Source organism: Mus caroli, unplaced genomic scaffold (assembly GCF_978045245.1).
Source record: "Mus caroli unplaced genomic scaffold, Mus_caroli_1 scaffold_18, whole genome shotgun sequence".
NCBI lineage: Eukaryota > Metazoa > Chordata > Mammalia > Rodentia > Muridae > Mus > Mus caroli.
In genome coordinates, this window is record NW_028227273.1 from 14,623,892 (window position 1) to 14,642,616 (window position 18,725).

At 45.2% G+C, this 18,725-nt stretch overlaps 1 protein-coding gene across 5 annotated transcripts in view; it reads left to right on the forward strand.

Annotated features, from left to right (window-relative positions):
* Positions 1-10,585, forward strand: part of Dhx57 (DExH-box helicase 57) — a 48,889-nt gene extending 38,304 nt beyond the window's left edge. For all 5 annotated transcript variants that reach the window (XM_029471320.2, XM_085833206.1, XM_021186581.2 and 2 more), the window contains 5 exons: positions 1,086-1,220; positions 2,133-2,207; positions 3,479-3,613; positions 7,316-7,516; positions 9,966-10,585. In XM_029471320.2, coding sequence (XP_029327180.1) covers positions 1,086-1,220; positions 2,133-2,207; positions 3,479-3,613; positions 7,316-7,516; positions 9,966-10,109 — 690 coding nt within the window. In that variant the 3' untranslated portion in view covers positions 10,110-10,585. The remainder of the gene's footprint in view (positions 1-1,085; positions 1,221-2,132; positions 2,208-3,478; positions 3,614-7,315; positions 7,517-9,965) is intronic.
* The last annotated feature ends 8,140 nt before the right edge of the window (positions 10,586-18,725 follow it).

Sequence of the window (18,725 nt, forward strand, 5' to 3'; positions counted from 1 at the left end):
CTGACCTGACCTGACCTGACCTGACCTGACCTGACCTGACCTGACCTGGTCTGTTCTGACCTGACCTGACCTGGTCTGTTCTGACCTGACCTGACCTGGTCTGTTCTGACCTGACCTGACCTGGTCTGTTCTGACCTGACCTGACCTGACCTGGTCTGTTCTGACCTGACCTGACCTGACCTGGTCTGTTCTGACCTGACCTGACCTGACCTGGTCTGTTCTGACCTGACCTGACCTGGTCTATTCTGACCTGACCTGACCTGGTCTGTTCTGACCTGACCTGACCTGACCTGGTCTGTTCTGACCTGACCTGACCTGGTCTATTCTGACCTGACCTGACCTGGTCTGTTCTGACCTGACCTGACCTGACCTGGTTTGTTCTGACCTGACCTGACCTGACCTGGTCTGTTCTGACCTGACCTGACCTGACCTGACCTGACCTGACCTGACCTGACCTGACCTGGTCTGTTCTGACCGGTGAAATGAATTGGATTCAGGTTGCCAGCATGCTAAGCACGCCATCCCCGATCCATGTGTGCCTCCTCCCACTTTTAAAGTAATTAAAAGGCGCTTTTGTGTTGCCAGGACTGTCCTTAGCACCTGCACTCAGTCCTCTTGCCTCTCCTTGCCTTCCAAGTAAGGAGCCCTCAGACATGAGCCACTGCATTTGATTCTTGTTAGCCTATATTTGAACAAAAGCCCCAAGACAAAGACATTGGCACGTGTTAGTGTCTAACTGTAAAACCCTTAATAATATCCCGTGTCCCCAGCATCAGCTGTGATCCAGGGACTCCAGAAGGTAGGGAAGGAGGGAAAGCTCTGCAGGTGAGTTTCACTGAGAGAAATGCTAGCTACTCTCGGCTCAGGTAAGGGGTTCACAGGACGGTTAAAAGTAAAGCAACAAGCCTAATGGTGGGGCAGCCGCCCACCTTTAATCCCAGCACTTGGGAGGCAGAGACAGGCGGATCTCTGAGTTCGAGGCCAGCCTGGTCTACAGAGTGAGTTCCAGGACAGCCAGGACTACACAGAGAAACCCTGTCTCAAAAAAACAAAAAAACAAAACAAAGGTCCATCCCTTCTTTCAGGAAATGGCCAGCCTCAAACGACAATTCACTGAACTGCTGTCTGACATAGGGTTTGTGAAAGAAGGACTCCGAGCAAAAGAAATTGAAAAACGAGCCCAGGGAGGAGATGGTGTCCTGGATGCCACAGGAGAGGAGGTGAGGAATGCCCACTTCAGTCTAGATTGACTTTTAATTCTAACAGCTGACACTGAAATGTGGGTGGGAGCCAGGGAGCAGTGGCACACTCCATTCTCCGGTCCACAGATGGGTCAGCTAACCTTCAGGGGATCAGTTTTTCCATTCATTGTCAGCATTGCTTGCTTTTAAATTCCACATTTGTTCTTGATAATTCTGTAATTCACAGTAGGCTCTAGTAATGGTTTCTCAAAACAGGCCAGCCCTTACCCACCAATGTCTTAGCTGTGATTTTACAGAGACTTCTTCCTGATGGGCTTAACGGTCCTTTGTTTTAAAACAATTAGTATTTGCTGGAGAGTCTGTCTGTCTGTCTGTCTGTCTCACAAACCAGGCTCTTCCTCTCCATGTTGCATACCAACACCACCTCTGTGTGTTTATTTGTTTAAACCTGTGCAGAAAGAGTTCACTTTGATCATGCTGGGCATCAAGACTTGCACCAGTTCCACTTTGGCTCTAGTGAGGGACCCCTTAACCACATCACAGTCGAGAGCACTGGCTTCATAACTGCTATGCATGTATCTAGAAAAAAATAATTATAAGCGCTTTAAGACTGGATGCTGCCATGCTCCCACCTCTGAACCTGTAAGCCAGCCCCAGTTAAACATTGTCCTTAAAGAGTTGCCTTGGTCATGGTGTCTGTTCATAGCAGTAGAACCCTAACTAAGGCAGTAGTGTACACCTATAATTCTAGCATTTGGGAGACAGAAGCAGCTGGATCTTTTTGAGTTCAAGGCCAGCCAGGTCTAGACAGCGAGTCTCAGTTCAGGCAGGGCTAAAGTGGAACTGTCTCAAAAAGAAAAAGAAAGACAAATGCTGGCAAACACATGACCTACTAAAATACCACATATGGTAATGCTGTTTCTCTCACAGGCTAACACCAATGCTGAGAACCCCAAGCTGATATCAGCAGTGCTGTGTGCCGCTCTGTATCCAAACGTAGTACAGGTAACAGGACACTTCCTGAAGCCTCCTGGTTTTTGTTCTGTTAGTAATTTAAATTTGTTCATGCTGGGCAGTGGTGGCGCACGCCTTTAATCCCAGCACTTGGGAGGCTGAGGCAGGCGGATTTCTGAGTTCGAGGCCAGCCTGGTCTACAGAGTGAGTTCCAGGACAGTCAGGGCTACGCAGAGAAACCCTGTCTCGAAAATAGAAAAAAAAAATTTGCTCATCAGTCATCTTCAGTGGATACACACAGCATGAAAGATTCCCAGTTCATTCATTCTCCCACCCCAGGTATTGTACGAGACAAGGTTATAAATGAGCCTACAGCGCACACACACAGACTGCCTAAGTTTAGCAGTACAAAGGAACGTAGATTTACACAAGGAGATAGACTTGTTTACTCTTAAAATTGGCAAAACCACACACACACATCTAATACTTAATACTGATTCTGTGTGAGTCCTCAAATAACCACTCTAGGTGAGAATAAGATGTATATATCTGTCCTATCTGTGCTCCATTTCTAGAGCTATTAGGGAAAACTTGCAAATGTGCACAAAGTTGCAGCCAGGAGGGTTCTCTCTCCACAGATCGGATTTTCACCTGGCAAATTTAGATTTGCAGTAACGTGTAGCAGCTGTGGTGGTGCACACCAGTCATCCCACACCTGTCATCACTGCACAGGAGAGATGGGGACAAAGGAATAAAAAGTTCAAAGGCTGCCTCAGCTACACAAGCCCAACGCCACGTGCTCTATAAATAATAAATAAAGTTTAACGGTGAAGTTATAGACACTTAACAAATGAGATACTGTATAATTCTTGATAACAATGCTTTAGGAAAATCTTGAACAAATACAAAAATGTGTTCAATATACAAAGTTTAAGAAGCAAGTGATACAACAGCCCTGGGACAGGGAGAAGGCTCAATGGATAAAAAGATGCTTGCCTGGAAGCCTCCTACCTGAGTTTGATCCCTGGGACCTACATGGTGGAAAAAGAGAACTGGTTCATGCAAGCATTTCCCTGACCTACACACACACACACACATACAGACTTATACACATTCACACACTATAACTATATATCCCAGCACTGGAGACTCACAGGTTTGAGGCCAACCAGGGCTACATAGTAAGTTCCAGGATAACCTGGGCTATACAATGAGACCCTGCCTTGAAAAAAAAGAAACATAAAAAGAAACAAAAGCTATTCAAGTAATTCTTGTTTGTTTCAAAGGGCAAGTCCTGCATTGAAAATACACTTGTTATCTAGGTCAAGACCCCAGAGGGAAAGTTCCAGAAGACCAGTTCTGGAGTGGTCAGACTGCAGCCAAAGTCAGCTGAGCTGAAGTTCGTTACCAAGAATGATGGATATGTCCACATTCACCCTTCCTCAGTGAACTATCAGGTCAGCATGCGGTGTTTTTATGTTACCTATGGCACATCCTCAAATGAGAAGCGCGGTCTGTCCCTAAGGCAGACAAGCCTTAGTCCGTGACTGCAGTGTCTCCAGGAGTACCACAGATTTAGAGAAGGTTGACTCTGTATAAACAGACTGACAGGCTGTTTCTGGAGAAAATTGTTCTATATACAGAAAGTGTTCACTCTCACTCTGCTCCAGTGGGCACTGCGCCTGTGCATTGGTTTAGGAAGTCATGAGGTAATCCCACCATCAGCATGTTTGTGCCAATCCTTTATTCTGTCCTTCCTTCAGCCTGCTGCTATAAGATTGTTGCCTCTTCCCCATAGGTAAACTCATCTATGGTCACAGTAGTTATCAATTTTAAAGGGACATCACCTGGTCCTCATGTGGCTTTTGACATCATTAACTTCCTTCCTCTTCATTCAATGATCTCTTTGCTCCTGAAGCAGCCCTTTATGCCCCCAGTCACTGTCTACTTTTCCAGACTTTCTCTGCTCTGAGGCAGTGGTCTGCCTTCCTTCAGCTTTCTCGCTGTAATGTATGTATACTTTTCCACCCTCCGAGGGCACACCGTCATGATCTCAGCTGCCCACTACATGCTGACCCCAAGGCTATCCAGAGCTCAGTGTCTTCTGAACTTTCCTGCTAGAGAATAGCAGCTAGTGTCCTCCAGTCACCTCAGCTCAAACTCCTCATCTGCCTGTGCACCATTCTCTCCTGTGTACTGCCCTGGTAAATGGTACCATCCGAATCAGCCTGATGTCATGAAGACTTCTGCTCTTCTCCATATTGATTCAATTGGTCACCAAGTTCAGGCAACGCCACCTTTGCCTCTGCTCATAGCCACTGCTACTTCTTCAGTTCAAACTCCATTGTTTCATGCCCAAAGTACTATAATAATCTGTAATCTCTGTAGCCTTCTGCCTTACTGCTCTGTTACCTTGATCCTTTTCTTAAATCTTCATATATGGAGTCCTATTGTAGACTCCCACTTGATCCTTCTTCACATCTGCCCCGATCCCTCAAAACTCACTTCCTCTGTCTCTCTGTGTGCTGCAGCAATGCACACACTGCAGCAGGGTTTTTCATTACCATGACACCAGACATGCTACTTCTGTTCCCAGAATGACAGTCCCACTCCCCAGGAAGCCCGTGCTTATGCTGACATTTGCACTAAGGACCATCTCCTGGATGGGGGTAGAGTGCATGTGTGCTCTGGCAAGGTCCAACTCAGAACACAACTCCCTTAGTGCCACTCCCCTCTAGAGTCCTCTGCCTCCACTGTTCTGCTGACGCTGGGTATGCATTTGTTCACTATTCTGACTGTGTTACTCTGTCCTGGAATTATAAAATCTATGAGGACAGGAGCTTTTACATTTCCAGGCTGTCACGATGCATGGCTGAAAGTAGATAGTCAATGAAGCTTTCAGGAAAGATGAAGAAGAAAATGAGGACAGAATACAAAGAGAACCAGGTGGAGTGGTGCTTGCCTTTAATCCCAGCACTAGGGAGACAGAGGCAGGTCCACATGGTGAGTTCCAGGACAGCCAGAGCTGTAGAGTGAGACCCTATCTCAAGGAAAAACAAAACAAAAAGAGTAGAGGCCGCATGAGGTTGAAACGTCAGTGCTGGTCAGCCCCATGGTGCTACTGAGGAAAGTGGTGGTAACCCTTGGGAAGAGTCTCCTCAGGCTCAGAGGACTAGAAGGCCATCCACTCACCGTGACTGCACCTGACTTAGAGAACACAGGCCTGAGTTAGCTCCACTCTTCAGTTAGTCGCGTGGAAGACAACACTGATGTGACCATGCAGTGCTTGCTAGTCTGACTCTGATGTAGGCCATCAAGGACGGTAGGTGTAAATGAACAGGGTCCTTCCACTCAAGCAGGGTTAGCTGTGTAGACAGGCAGGAAATAAGTCAGTGACAAATGCCTGAGAGAAAGAGTTAAGCAGGTACAGGACTGAGAGAAGGAGCCCTTTCCTCTAGAGCAATTTGGGAAGAACTCTTAAGGGTTAAAAACAAGCCATTCAGATGTCTAAGGAGAGAACATTCTGGCACAGGAAGTAAGTCCTGAGACCAGGAGTGAGAGTATATTTGTCATGTTTCAGGATATGTAAGAAGGCAATAGAATAACGTTCACTGGGGTGACTCACCTAGGCGATCGTGACTGGAGCTGTGCAGCGACAAATGGGACAGGGTCAGGTCATGTAGGGAGTTGAGATTTTTAACCTCTGGGGAACCGAAAGATCACTGTGGATCTGTTCACTGCTGTGAGCAGACACGGTAAGACGCGGAAGTAGCAACAGCGTGAGCACAGAGCAAGCCCTGCAGTGGTCCCGGTGAAAGGCCAAGGTTTGTATAACATAGTAGCTACGAAGGTCGAAGGTCGTGAGAATGGGACTATGTCAGATCCTGTCCACTTTATAAACACAGCAGTCAGGATTAATGATGTTCCAAGTGGAGCTGGGCGGAAAAGAGCGACTAAGCTCTCACCCGGGGCTTGAACACGCGGGGCGCTGTTTTCTGAAGTGAGGAGGTGTAAGGAGAAAGAGTCAAGAATTCTTCTAGGTATTTGTTTGCAGAGGACCCGGTTTACGCCTCAACACCTACGTGATGGTTTGCACTGTCCAAGTCTCCAAACCCAAGGGATCCAGTGCCCTTTTCTGACCCCTATAGACACAAATATATGCAGGCAAAACACACAAAAAATGAATAAATCTAGAAAAACTATTTTAAAACATACCATGTACATATGTGTTATAACATCACAAGAGGCCCATAAATATGTACAATTTTACTTTAGTGTTCAGTTAAAAATGTGGGTGCTAGCCAGGCGTGGTGGCGCATGCCTTTAATCCCAGCACTTGGGAGGCAGAGGCAGGCGGGTTTCTGAGTTCGAGGCCAGCCTGGTCTACAAAGTGAGTTTCAGGACAGCCAGGGCTACACAGAGAAACCCTGTCTCGAAAAAAAAAAAATGTGGGTGCTGCTGAGATGGCACAGCAGATAAACGAGTTTGATGTCAAACTGTGCAGCCTGAGCTCTGTCCCTGGGATTCCACTGAAGAGGAGAACTGGATCCTGTCAGTCGTCCTCTGACCTCTACATTCGTGCAGTGGCACATGGACATGAGCATGTGTCCACACACACAAATAAAGAAAATGCACCTCTGAGCTGGGCATGGTGGCGCACGCCTTTAATCCCAGCACTCGGGAGGCAGAGGCAGGCGGATTTCTGAGTTCGAGGCCAGCCTGGTCTACAGAGTGAGTTCCAGGACAGCCAGGGCTACACAGAGAAACCCTGTCTCGAAAAACCAAAAAAAACAAACAAAAAAAACAAAACAGAAAGCGCACCTCTGAAAGCTACTTTTGAACGCCACCGAAAGGGCTTTGACTGTTATTGATTTGTTTCCTGGGGGACTAGGGATTGAACCCAGGGCCTGGTGTGTGCTATGCAAATGTTCTGTTACTGAGCTACAGTCCCAGCCCTAACAAGGAGCGAGCGGTCTGCAAAGCGTTACATGCTTATTCGATGTCTAATGGGTATTAGGAAGTCACACATAACAACAGCAAGCTCAGAGGAAAGGTAACTACAAGTCCTTAATGAACGGGCAGCTCTGAACTCCACGGACTGTCAGGAAGCCCCTTATGTGGCCATTGACTTCATTGTCATCTGACGTTTTGTGTTACAGGTCAGACACTTCGACAGCCCCTACCTGTTGTACCATGAGAAAATCAAAACTAGCCGGGTGTTCATCCGAGACTGCAGCATGGTGTCTGTGTATCCCCTAGTCCTGTTTGGAGGAGGCCAAGTGAACGTGCAGCTTCAAAGAGGGGCGTTCGTTGTCTCCTTGGATGATGGCTGGATCCGGTTTGTGGCCGCTTCCCATCAGGTAAAGGAACAGCTGATCTGTTTAAAGGTTCGGGTCATGAGCAGCTCTGGAATATGAAATGAACAACATTCTTTCAGGACCAAGAATGACAGAACTAATGGGCAGGAAGTATGAAACCAACATGAGGCAGAGAAGGGCCTAATAATAGTGTCAGGAAGCAGCGGGGTAGGGACACCTGGATGGGTTAGAACTGATACAGAGGGAGGTTGGAGTCAAGCAGATTCAGCTGAGGCGAGATGATTACTGTGAGTTTGAGGACAACCAGAGTTCTATAGCAAACCCTTCAATAACAAAACAAACAGTGGAATCTACAAAGAGAGGGTGTCGGACCCTCCTTAGTGATACACCCTGATCTTACCATTACCATAAAAGGAAAAAGGTGATCAGACTACACCTCATTGGTAGGCCTTGGGTTTAATCTCCAGAAGCACAAAAATAAAGCAGTAGATAAATAAGAGATGTGCTATATATAGCAGTAGTCCCAGCCACCCAGGAAACTAAGGCAGGAGGATCACTCAAGCCAGGTACTCAAGAGTACAGATACTTAAGACTAGTAGCTTGGGCAACATAGTAAGACCTTCTCTGAAAGAAAGAAAGAAAGAAAGAAAGAAAGAAAGAAAGAAAGAAAGAAAGAAAGAAAGAAAGAAAGAAAGAAAGAAGACATACCTCAGAGGTAGAGCATGCAGCATAAAGCGTTAGATACAACCTCTGGTATTTAAAAAAAAAAAAAAAACCCTAATATATTTTATTTAACCTAATATACCCAGCATGTTTTACTTCTAATGTGTAAACAATATGAAAAGCTACTGAGTTATTTTTCTTCTCTTTGCATATTCAGTCTCTAAAGTCAGGTGTGCTTACACTCTTCCGCACATCTCAGTGTGAACCAGGGACATGTCATGTGCTCAGTAAGTGTAATCACGCACATATGACCAGGGGCTGCCATAAGCCAAGGGGCCAGGCAAGGCTGGTTTGCTGCGGCAGCTAGATGATAAAGGCCCACTCTCCCTGTGTGAGCAAGATGGCTGCAGGAGATCCTGGCTTCACAACTGTACCGCATGCCATCAGGAAAGGAGAGGAAGCCGCATGCCTAGAGGCTTCATCAAAGCTTCCTTCTAACATGTGGGAGTGGCATATGCTTAGAAGCTGACACTTGCATGGTGAGGTGGGTGGTTCATTTTGAATTTGTGGCCATCCTAAGATACATAGTGAGATCCAACTTTAAAAAAAAACAAAAAACAAGAAACCTTTATGTCATATAATCCCAAGATAAGGCGAATCAAAAGTCCTTGCCCAACTTCAGCTACATGGCACAGATTAGGGCAGCCTGAGCTCCATAAGCTCCTGTCTTGAAAGCTAAAAACAAAAATCTGAGATGGCTCAGCAGGTACGGGTGCTCGCTGCTACACCTGACAAGCAGAGTTCAAGCTCGGAACCTACTTGATAGGAGGAGAAAATTAAGTTCTTCAGGTTGTCCTGACCCTCATGTGCATGCTGTGGCCCAAATGCACACGCAGATATATATATATACCAAATAAAACAAAAAATGTAAACATAGGGTTTTTACAAAGCCACTGGAGCTGACAATAGCTCAGTAGTTAAGAGCACCGGCTAATCTTCCAGAGAACCAGAGTTCAGTTCCCAGCAGCCACACGGCAGCTCACAACTGTCTGTAACGCTGGTTCCAGGAATCCAACACCTTCACATAGACACACATGCAGACAAACACCAGTGTGTACAACACCTTCACATAGACACACATGCACACAAACACCAGTGTGTACAACACCTTCACATAGACACACATGCACACAAACACCAGTGTGTACAAAAGTAAAATAAGAAAATTAACAAACTAAAAAAATGAAACAAATGAAAGCCCCCCGAGATTACACCTGGAATCCTGGAATCCGAGCATTCAGGAGGAGGGGCTGGGAAGCTTTCTGTGAGGTCGAGGCCAGTCTGGGTTACAGTGTGGGACTATATCAAAAGCCCAACAAGGCTGGAGAGGTGACACATCAGTAAAGGCCTTTCTGTATGAACATGAGAACCTGAATCCAGATTCCCAAGCACATACTCATGTGTGGGCACATGCACACTTAGACACACAAAATTAACAAGCTATTTTGTGGAAAATACTTAAAAGCCACACTCCCTAAAGTTCTGAGACCTGGAAACACATGCTGTAACCCCAACATTCACAGGCTGAGGCAAGAAGATAAAGTTTCAGACCAGCCTGACTATATAGCAAGATCTTATCTCTAAATAAATAATAAATAGATGTGTTAGAGATAAATCAACACTAAATGGACAGGTTTATAACGGGCCTCCTTAGTATGTTACAGAGTGAAAATGTGTTCTAAAATACTGTCAGAGGTCTTAAGCCATGATAAGCAGTTAGATGCTGTGTGAAAGCCTCCCACAGCTAATGCTGCAGTTGTCATTGTAGGTGGCCGAGCTGGTGAAGGAACTCCGATGTGAACTTGACCAGCTCCTCCAGGATAAAATTAAAAACCCCAGCATGGACCTATGCAGCTGTCCTAGAGGCTCTCGGATTATCAGCATGATCGTGAAGCTCATCACCACACAGTGACGACTGGGCCTGGCCGCCTGCTCTGCACCTCTGCTCCCCGGCAAGGCACAGAAGCACGCCTACCTCCCACGGAAGACTGACTTGGGGCTGCCCCTGGGGTGCAGAGCCAGGGCCCCACAACCCAAGAGACAGTCTCCACACTGGTGTTTCTGAAAACGTGGGGACACTCCCAGCACAATTTGGAGCGTCCGTGGTAGGACAGCCTAAAACCCAGATTGTCTTTCTGTGACTGTACCAAACTGAATGCAATTCACCTCATAACTTAAAACTGAATGTTGAATACAATTCTGTCTTAATCTATGTACTCTTTCCCTCCTGTTTTTATTATGCATCGTCTATACTTAATTGGTGATTCTTTTCTCTCGTTTTTAACTGGGCATGAGGAGAAATGTTTGGTTTGGCTTCCCCATCATAATAAAGGAAATGAAAGGAAGAAAGAAATCATGTGAGTAAGAAAATAAAACTTTCATTTTAGACCTGGTGTGGAGTAGACGTGATTTGTTAGGGATTTTTATTCATAAAAGATCGATGTTTTAAAAAGGAGCAAAATCCTGCCTTCAAAGAGGAAAATGAGTAAGTTCACGGAATTAGTTGTGAGGGTGCCGCTGTGCAAGCTGGTCCCTCCGCCACAGCCCTACCAAGAGGAGAACTCACTCTCTGCTTGTACATTTGAGAGCCTGTGCTCTGGGCGGGGCGGCTCAGAGTGAGGAGCGCTTGCTGCTCTACCAGGTGACCTGAGGTCAGTTCCCAGAGCCTCTGTCACATGGTTCACAGCCTCCTGTAACTCCAGCCTCCCCACACACCAGACACCTCAGTCAAGAATGTATTATTTTAGGGAAGTTTTTAGGAACTCTAGGCTGCCCAAAATTACCAAGTAGGTTTTAGTTTCAATACATTTGAAGAGCTTACACTAAGTATTTTTTTTAATTCTCTTTGCATAAAAAATATGCAAAGTACCTACAATATTCAAGTGCTGATTGGCTACTGAAACAAAGCTCTCATTACAGAATGGATAACCCTAAACCTCTTAAAAGAAACAGAGAACCAGAGGCTGGAGAGATGGCTCAGCAGGTAAGAGCACTGACTGCTCTTCCAGAGATCCTTAGTTCAATTCCCAGCAATCACGTGGTGGCTCACAACCATCTGTAATGGGAGTCAGTGCCCTCTTCTCGTGTGTCTGAAGGCAGCTACAGTGTCCTGATACAAGTAATAAATAAAAATAAATAAAATTAAAAAAGAAAGAAACAGAGAACCAAACTGTATTATTGCTGCTCCAAATAAATTTTTCTAAAGATTTATTTATTTATTTTATGTGAGTATACTGTAGCTGCCTTCAGACACACCAGAAGAGGGCACTGGATCCCATGACAGATGGTTGTGAGCCACCATGTGGTTGCTGGAACTTAAATTCAGGACCTTTGGTAGAGTAGTCAGTGCTGCTAAAGCCATCTCTCCAGCCCGCAGGTAAATTTTTAAAGATTTAGTTTTACTGTTTTCAGTTATGTTTATGGGGGTACATTGGAGTGCAGATGCCCTCAGAGGCCACCCAATCAGTGGATCCCTGGGACTGGAGTTACCAGTGATTGTGAGCCATCCAGGGTGGGCACTGGAACTGAACTTGGGTCTTTGGCAAAAGTAGTTGGTACTCTTTGTGTGTTTTGTCTTTGTTTTTCAAGACAGGGTTTCTCTGCGTAGCCCTGGCTTTCCTAAACCTTGATTTGAAGACGAGGCTGGATCTTCTCGGAGACCCACCTGCCTCAGCCTCCTGAAAGCTGGGATTAAAGGTGTGAGCCACCACTGCCTGTCCTGCAGTTGGAGCTGTCTGTCTTTCCAGCCCAGATTGCAGGGAGAAGGGGAGGGAGTTTGATAGTTTTGACACTTGGTGAGAACTATCTGTCAAAGCAGACCTGCAGTTTTTAACACAGGTTTGGTCCTGCCAGGAGGTAGCCACCACAAATCCTTCTACCCAGAGCACTAGAATTTCTGCTCTAGAAGCGACTGATCACTTCCAGGCACACATATCCCTAAGTTCTATCATTATGTACCTGGGTCTAAATGGGGAAAGAGTTGGAAAACCTTTACTTAAAGCATTAAATAAGAAAGAAACCCTGGGCCTGAGTCATGGCTCAGTGGTGAAAAGCAATGGCAGCCCTTTCAGTAGGGTTCTGCTTCTAGCTGGTTCTACACATAGCAGTTTCAGGAGGATCTGACACCTCGTCTGGCCCGTGAGGCACTGCTTGCACATGGTACACATACATGCATACAAAACACTTATACACACTAAATAAAACTTTTTCAAAAAGAAAAGAAAAACCCCACCCCAGCCTGGCAAGATATCTCAGTGGATAAAGACCCTAGTGGTCAAGCTTGAGAATGTGAGTTCAATTCCCAAGGCCCACAATTGAAGGGGTGGGAGACCAAAATTAACCCTACAGGTTGTCTTACCTCTACAGACGGCACATGTGTACATACACATAATTAAGTAGAAAAATCTTAAACACCACCTATAGAGCTAGTTCTTTAAAACTCATTAAAATATGAAGTAAAAAGTAAAACCCAGTTGGTGGTGCACGCCTTTAATCCCAGAACTCTGGAGGCAGAGGCAGGTGGATCTCTGAGTTCAAAGGCAGTATGGTCTACAAAATGGGTTCTAGACAGCCAAGGCTACAGAGAAGAACCCTGTCGTAAGAAAAAAAAAAAAAAACAGAATAAAAACTCACAATGGAATTATGAAATGATTACTTGTTTGCAGTTAAAAAATCAGAATGTAAGCCAGGCGTGGTGGCGCACGCCTTTAATCCCAGCAAGGCAGGTGGATTTCTGAGGGAGGCAGAGGCAGGTGGATTTCTGAGTTCGAGGCCAGCCTGGTCTACAGAGTGAGTTCCAGGACAGCCAGGGCTACACAGAGAAACCCTGTCTCAAAAAAAACAAAAACAAAAAAAAAAAAAATCAGAATGTAGTATTAATTTTTGAAATAAAACTGGATTTCTAAGCTAGATGACCAACACTTAATGTAAGTTTAGGGAGAGATCGATAAATGGCCCCTTTAAATATATGTTCCTGCCATCTAGCTAGGGAAGGTACTTACTCCGTAATTGGTTTGCAGGAACACATTGTATTTGGTCTGAGATAGTCTTAGTAAACAAGAACAGCTCACCATGCTGACAGGTGGCTTCATCACATGTCGATGCTTCTTCTCGAGTGCCATACAGACATGCATACATGCTATATAGAGTGCATATTAATTAGGATTTTTCAAAGATTTATTTATTTTATGTACATGAGTACACTGTCACTGTCTTCAGACACACCAGAAGAGGGCATCAGATCCCATGGACAGATGGCTGTGAGCCACCATGTGGTTGCTGGGAATTGAACTCAGGACCTCTGGGAGAGTAGCTAGTGCTCTCAACCGCTGAGCCATGTCTCCAGCCCTGTTTAGGTGTTTGTTTTGTTTTGTTTTGTTTTTTATTGAGGAGAAGAATCTGAATGGAGGTAACAAGTCTCACACTAAAGAAACTCAATTTGTTTTACTCCTTGAGGTCTTTATCTGTTTATTATAATTTGCTCCCTGACAAGTAACAGATTTTAATCTATCCTTTCGTTTTATAACTGAGTGGTTTAATTTGAATAATGTGTCTAAGTACTGCACTAGATCTGAGTCATGTGGTAAATGTCAGCTCCTTTTAAACATGTTCCTAAAATGTCATAAAGTAAGATTTTGGAAAGTACTTTGTAAAATTAAATCACAAAACCATACATTGTTGAGGGGCTGGGGAGGAGGCTGTCAGTAAAGTGCTTGCTGCATGAGTGCCTGAGCTCAGCTCCCTGGCCCCGCGTAAAACCTGGAACTTGCTGGCAAGCCAGCTTAGCCAAACTGGTGAGCTAAAGGTTCAGTGAAAGGCTGTCTCAAAAAATAAGGGGGAGGCTAGCAAGATGGCTCAGTGGGTAAAGACCCGAGTTTCATCTCCAGGCTCCAAGGGGAAGCACCTGACCTCCAACTTCCTCACACAAGCTGTGGCGCACACATGCCCAACAGTAAATAAATAAATGTAATGTAAAATCTGTCAAGGTGAAGAGCAGCCAAAGAAGAAACTGAAGGTCTATTTCTAGCAGGCACGTGCACACAACCACACACACACACACACACACACACACACACACACACAAGCATGCACACGGGGGAGGAGGAGGGAGGGCACTGGAATCAAGGGTATGATTTTCAAATGTTCCTCAGATTGGATCTTTGGGGACTCTGCTGTGATATAGTCTCTTAATTGCTAGATCTAAAGGGGACCCTCTGGAGGTATCTTGTATCACCCATAAATAATAGCTCTGTCACACTGTCATTATTTGAACCCCCCTGGTAGATGCTGCTTTTCCCTCTGAAATCATGCTAAAATTAATCATAAATCCTGGAGTGAGTTTCTCTCCACATTCAAGGCAGAAACTGCTTACAAAATTTCGCCGATTATTAAACTACAAAAGTAGCTATTGTTTTCAGAAGTTAGATTTCACACCTCCTCCACTCCACCCGTAGGATAAACCTCAGACTTGAGTGCTAGCATCTTGATCATGAGCCTGTGTCAGTGTGTGCTCAGAGGGCAGAGTGCCCAGATGGAAACAGACGAGAGAATGTTCTAGTCACAATAACAGTTTCAGACTGTTCCAGGGTGGTAGACTTCTTCTCTATCTTTTGGTCTCCTCCCACCTCTGGGTTGGGGAAGTTGGGTTTTGTTTGTTTTGTAGGTCTGGGATCTGAATCCAGGTCCTTGTCCATGCTAGGCAAGGACTCGAACACTTCAGTGTATCCCTACCCCTTGCTTTGTTTCATTTTTTTAGACATGCTCTTACTGTGTGGCCCAGGCAGGGATGGACCTTGGTGGGAGGCAGGTATGGGGGCAGAAGTCAACATCAGGACTTTGTATTGCTCTCTACCCTATTTCTGAAGACAGGCTCTCACACTGAACCTGGAACTCACATGTTCTACACTTGCTGTCAAACTCAGATCTACCTCCCCATCCCCTCCCCACCCAGCACTGAGTTGACATATTCACAAGCTTGGCTTTTTACGTGGGTGCTGGGGATTCAAACCCAGGTCCCCATGCTTGAATGGCAAGCACTTTACTTCCAGAGCCATCTCTCCAAGCCCCTGTTAGTATTTTAACTGTAACCCCGAAGTGTGGACGATGAGTCGCTAGCTGGTGGAACTTCTTGCCATGTCTAAACTGGCACCCCAGTAAGATATCCGACATTGTACTTGCAGTGGTTTGATAAGAATGACTCATCCCGGCTACTGTTCTATTGCTGTGAAGAGACACCATGACCATGGCAACTATTACCCTGATGAAAGAAAGCATTTAATTGGGGTGTGCTTGGTTTCAAAGGTTTAGCTCATTATCGTCATGGTGGGTGGGGTGGCAGCATACAGGCAGACACAGCGCTGCAGAAGTAGCTGAGCGGTCTACATCTGGATCTGAAGGCAGCAGGAAGAGAGAGACATACTGGGCCTGGCTTGGGCTTCTGAAACCTCAAAATGCACCCTTAGTGACACACCTCTTCCAACAAGCTCACACCTCCCTCCCAAGCCTTTCCAAGTAGTTTCCCTCCCTGGAGCCGGAGACTATAAACAGTCACGTTTATGAACTTATGGGGACCACTCTCATTCAAAGCACTATGGTCCTCACAGGCTCATATACTTGGATACTTTGTCATCAGAGAGTGGAACTCTTTGCAAAGGGGGGAGGGGGGCGGGGCTGGAGAGATGGCTCAGTGGTTAAGCGCTGGCTGCTCTTCCAGTGGTCCCGAATTCAATTCCCAGCAACCACATGGTGGCTCACAAACATCTGTAATGGGATCTGATGCCCTCTTCTGGTGTCTGAAGAGTTTGGCAGTGTACTCGAATACATAAAATAAACAATCATTTTTTAAAAAAAGAAAGGAGAAGAGAGAACAGAGGAGAGGGGAGGGGAAGGGAAAGGAGAAGAAGCCACCTGCTCAATTTTATAACTACAATGAAGGATGAAGAACAGGGCTTAAAGTGATGTTTAAATACTACAAAAATATTGATAAATATAGCATAATAGTATAAAACAAATGTTTCACTAAGGAACACTGCAAACCATGCGGTTTTGTCTGTTTTGCTCATTAGTCGGGTGTGTTAGCACAGTCCTGGAAGCCCGGCCTTGGCAGATAACCGCGGAAGATCAGGAGTTCAGGGCCATCCTTAGCTCTGCCATGAGTGGATAGTTTTACAACAACAAAAAGGCAAGCAAAATGACAGGAAACGCACTCACTGCTACCTCTTTCCTTGGCTTTACTGAAACGATGGGAGTGGCTCGTTCTTCTTCTGTATGGAAGTATCATAGATTATCATGGTATCATAGATTATCCATGCATGTCTTCCTTCTGCTTTGAAGCAGTCCAAAAGACTCACTTGCACCCGAGATTCCACTTTGAATAAGCTTTTCCTCATTCTGTCCTTCGACTTCAGATGTATTAGACACCAGACGTGGTGGCACATACCTGAATATACCTTCCAGCAAAATCTAGGAGTCATCTTGTTTCCATTTGGTGTGTGCGCGCGCGCTGGAGTGGGTGGGATCATGACTGACACATTTTACTGGGATAGTCCATGCCTCGTAGGATACTGAGCAGTGAGTGACCTACTAGATGCTAATAGCTCTTTCTTTCAGCTCTGACAACCATCCAGGGGACAAAATTACCACCAGTTGAGATCAAGTTTTCAACATACCATTTTGTAAATAAAACTACATTTTGCAGGCTAGCAAGATGGTCGGCTGGTGGGCCAAGCCTGCGGCCCTGAGTTTAATTCTCAGCACCTACATTGTAAAGAGAGAACTGATTCCCAAAAGCTGTAGACCAAAAAAAATATCCAGTCCAAAATGTTAGTATTGCCAAGAGAAAAGAAACCTATTTCAACAAAATGAAATAATGAACCATTGTTTATAAAGTATAAATAGCTTATTATTCAAATAAAAATTGTGCCAATAGACATATCTAAAGATGTAAATATTTTAGAATACTAACACGAAACCTCCGCCAGAGCAACTCTTAGAAACGTGCTGTGGTACCGACAGACTGCTCACTGGGTAAGGGAAGTTGCCAAAGCTGCCGAACCTGACTGGAGCTGGATCCCTAGACCCAAACAATAGAGGGAGAAGATCAACTGCAACTTGTACATGCTGTCCTGTCCTCTGACACACACACACACACACACACACTTGCGCACACATGCATACACATACTCACATACACGTGCAGGCATGTGCACAAATAGATATACTAAGCATGTGCTATCGAGTAAGCTGCTAAGTACTGAAGTGTAAAGACCAAGAAGTGATATGTACAAATATGTGTGGATGGAGAACAATTTAAAAATATCATCTCTCGTTTCTGAACTTTTTTAAAAATCACTTATTTTAAAAATGTAAAGGCATAATTTGTGTGTGATTGCTGAAACTATCACTGCAAGAGTCAAGTTATCATCCTTAGGGTCACATTATGATGTGTAAAACACACACACACACCCTTATCTTATCTTCATGCTAACTGAACAAAATCCAATCTAGTAGACTTTGGCTACTATGTAAAACTGAAACAGGAATTTTAATTTCTAGGCTCAGTAACTCTTCTCTCCCCAAGTTTCCTGGAAACCCACTGGTTTCAGGGGTTGTCTCTAAACCCACTGGTTTCAGGGGTTGTCTCTAAACCCACTGGTTTCAGGGGTTGTCTCTAAGACTGCCAGGAAGAATGGCAAAGTGTGGCATGCTCTTTGGAAGACAGGCACCAAAACACACCAGGTGGCCTCGACATGATGGGCACTAAGGGACCGTCCCACACAATAAGGACACGAGCTGATTAGACCCAGAACAAAGCACCTGGTAGTCAGATGCTTCTCTGCCCTCCTGTATGAACTTCACCTGCTCGGCAATGTACCTAAACTGCAGCTGCCCCCATTATTTCTACATAATCTTTACACTGCCCTTTGCTCCAGTGAGCATGGCTAAGGAGAGACTAACTGAAGCAGGCCGAAGTCTACCTCAGCAGTATCCTGACTCCCACAGTGAGCTGCAGAAATGCGTCCCATGTGTGTTTTGAATTTCATTTAAACAACCTATTTAGTCAGGTGCTGGAGATCGGTTAACATGCTAGACCTTCAGAGCACAAAGATACCCAAGGGCACAGAACAGATGTGAAGCCCTCGGATACAATGGGCCCAGAACATAACTCACCCACAGTGGATCTGGATACCGATTTATTGAAACTGGAAGGAAGGAAACTGGGGATAACATTTGAAATGTAAGTAAATAACCAATAAAAAAAAAAAAAGGAAAGAAACTAAAGGCATCAATCAGGTTTCGTATTTCTGCTTTCCCACTCTCGGGCCTATGGACAGAGCACAGGGCTTGTCTAGCATGCAAGAGGCTTTGGTTTGGTCCTCAAGCCTCTCTCCATCATAAATAAGATGCGCTAGTTTAATGGAGTGATAGTACTTGGGAGCTGAGGCAGGAGAATTGTTGCAAGTCTGAAGTCAGGCTGGACTACATTGCAAGTCCCAGGCCTGCTGGGAAATGTTGAAAGGCCCTATCTCAA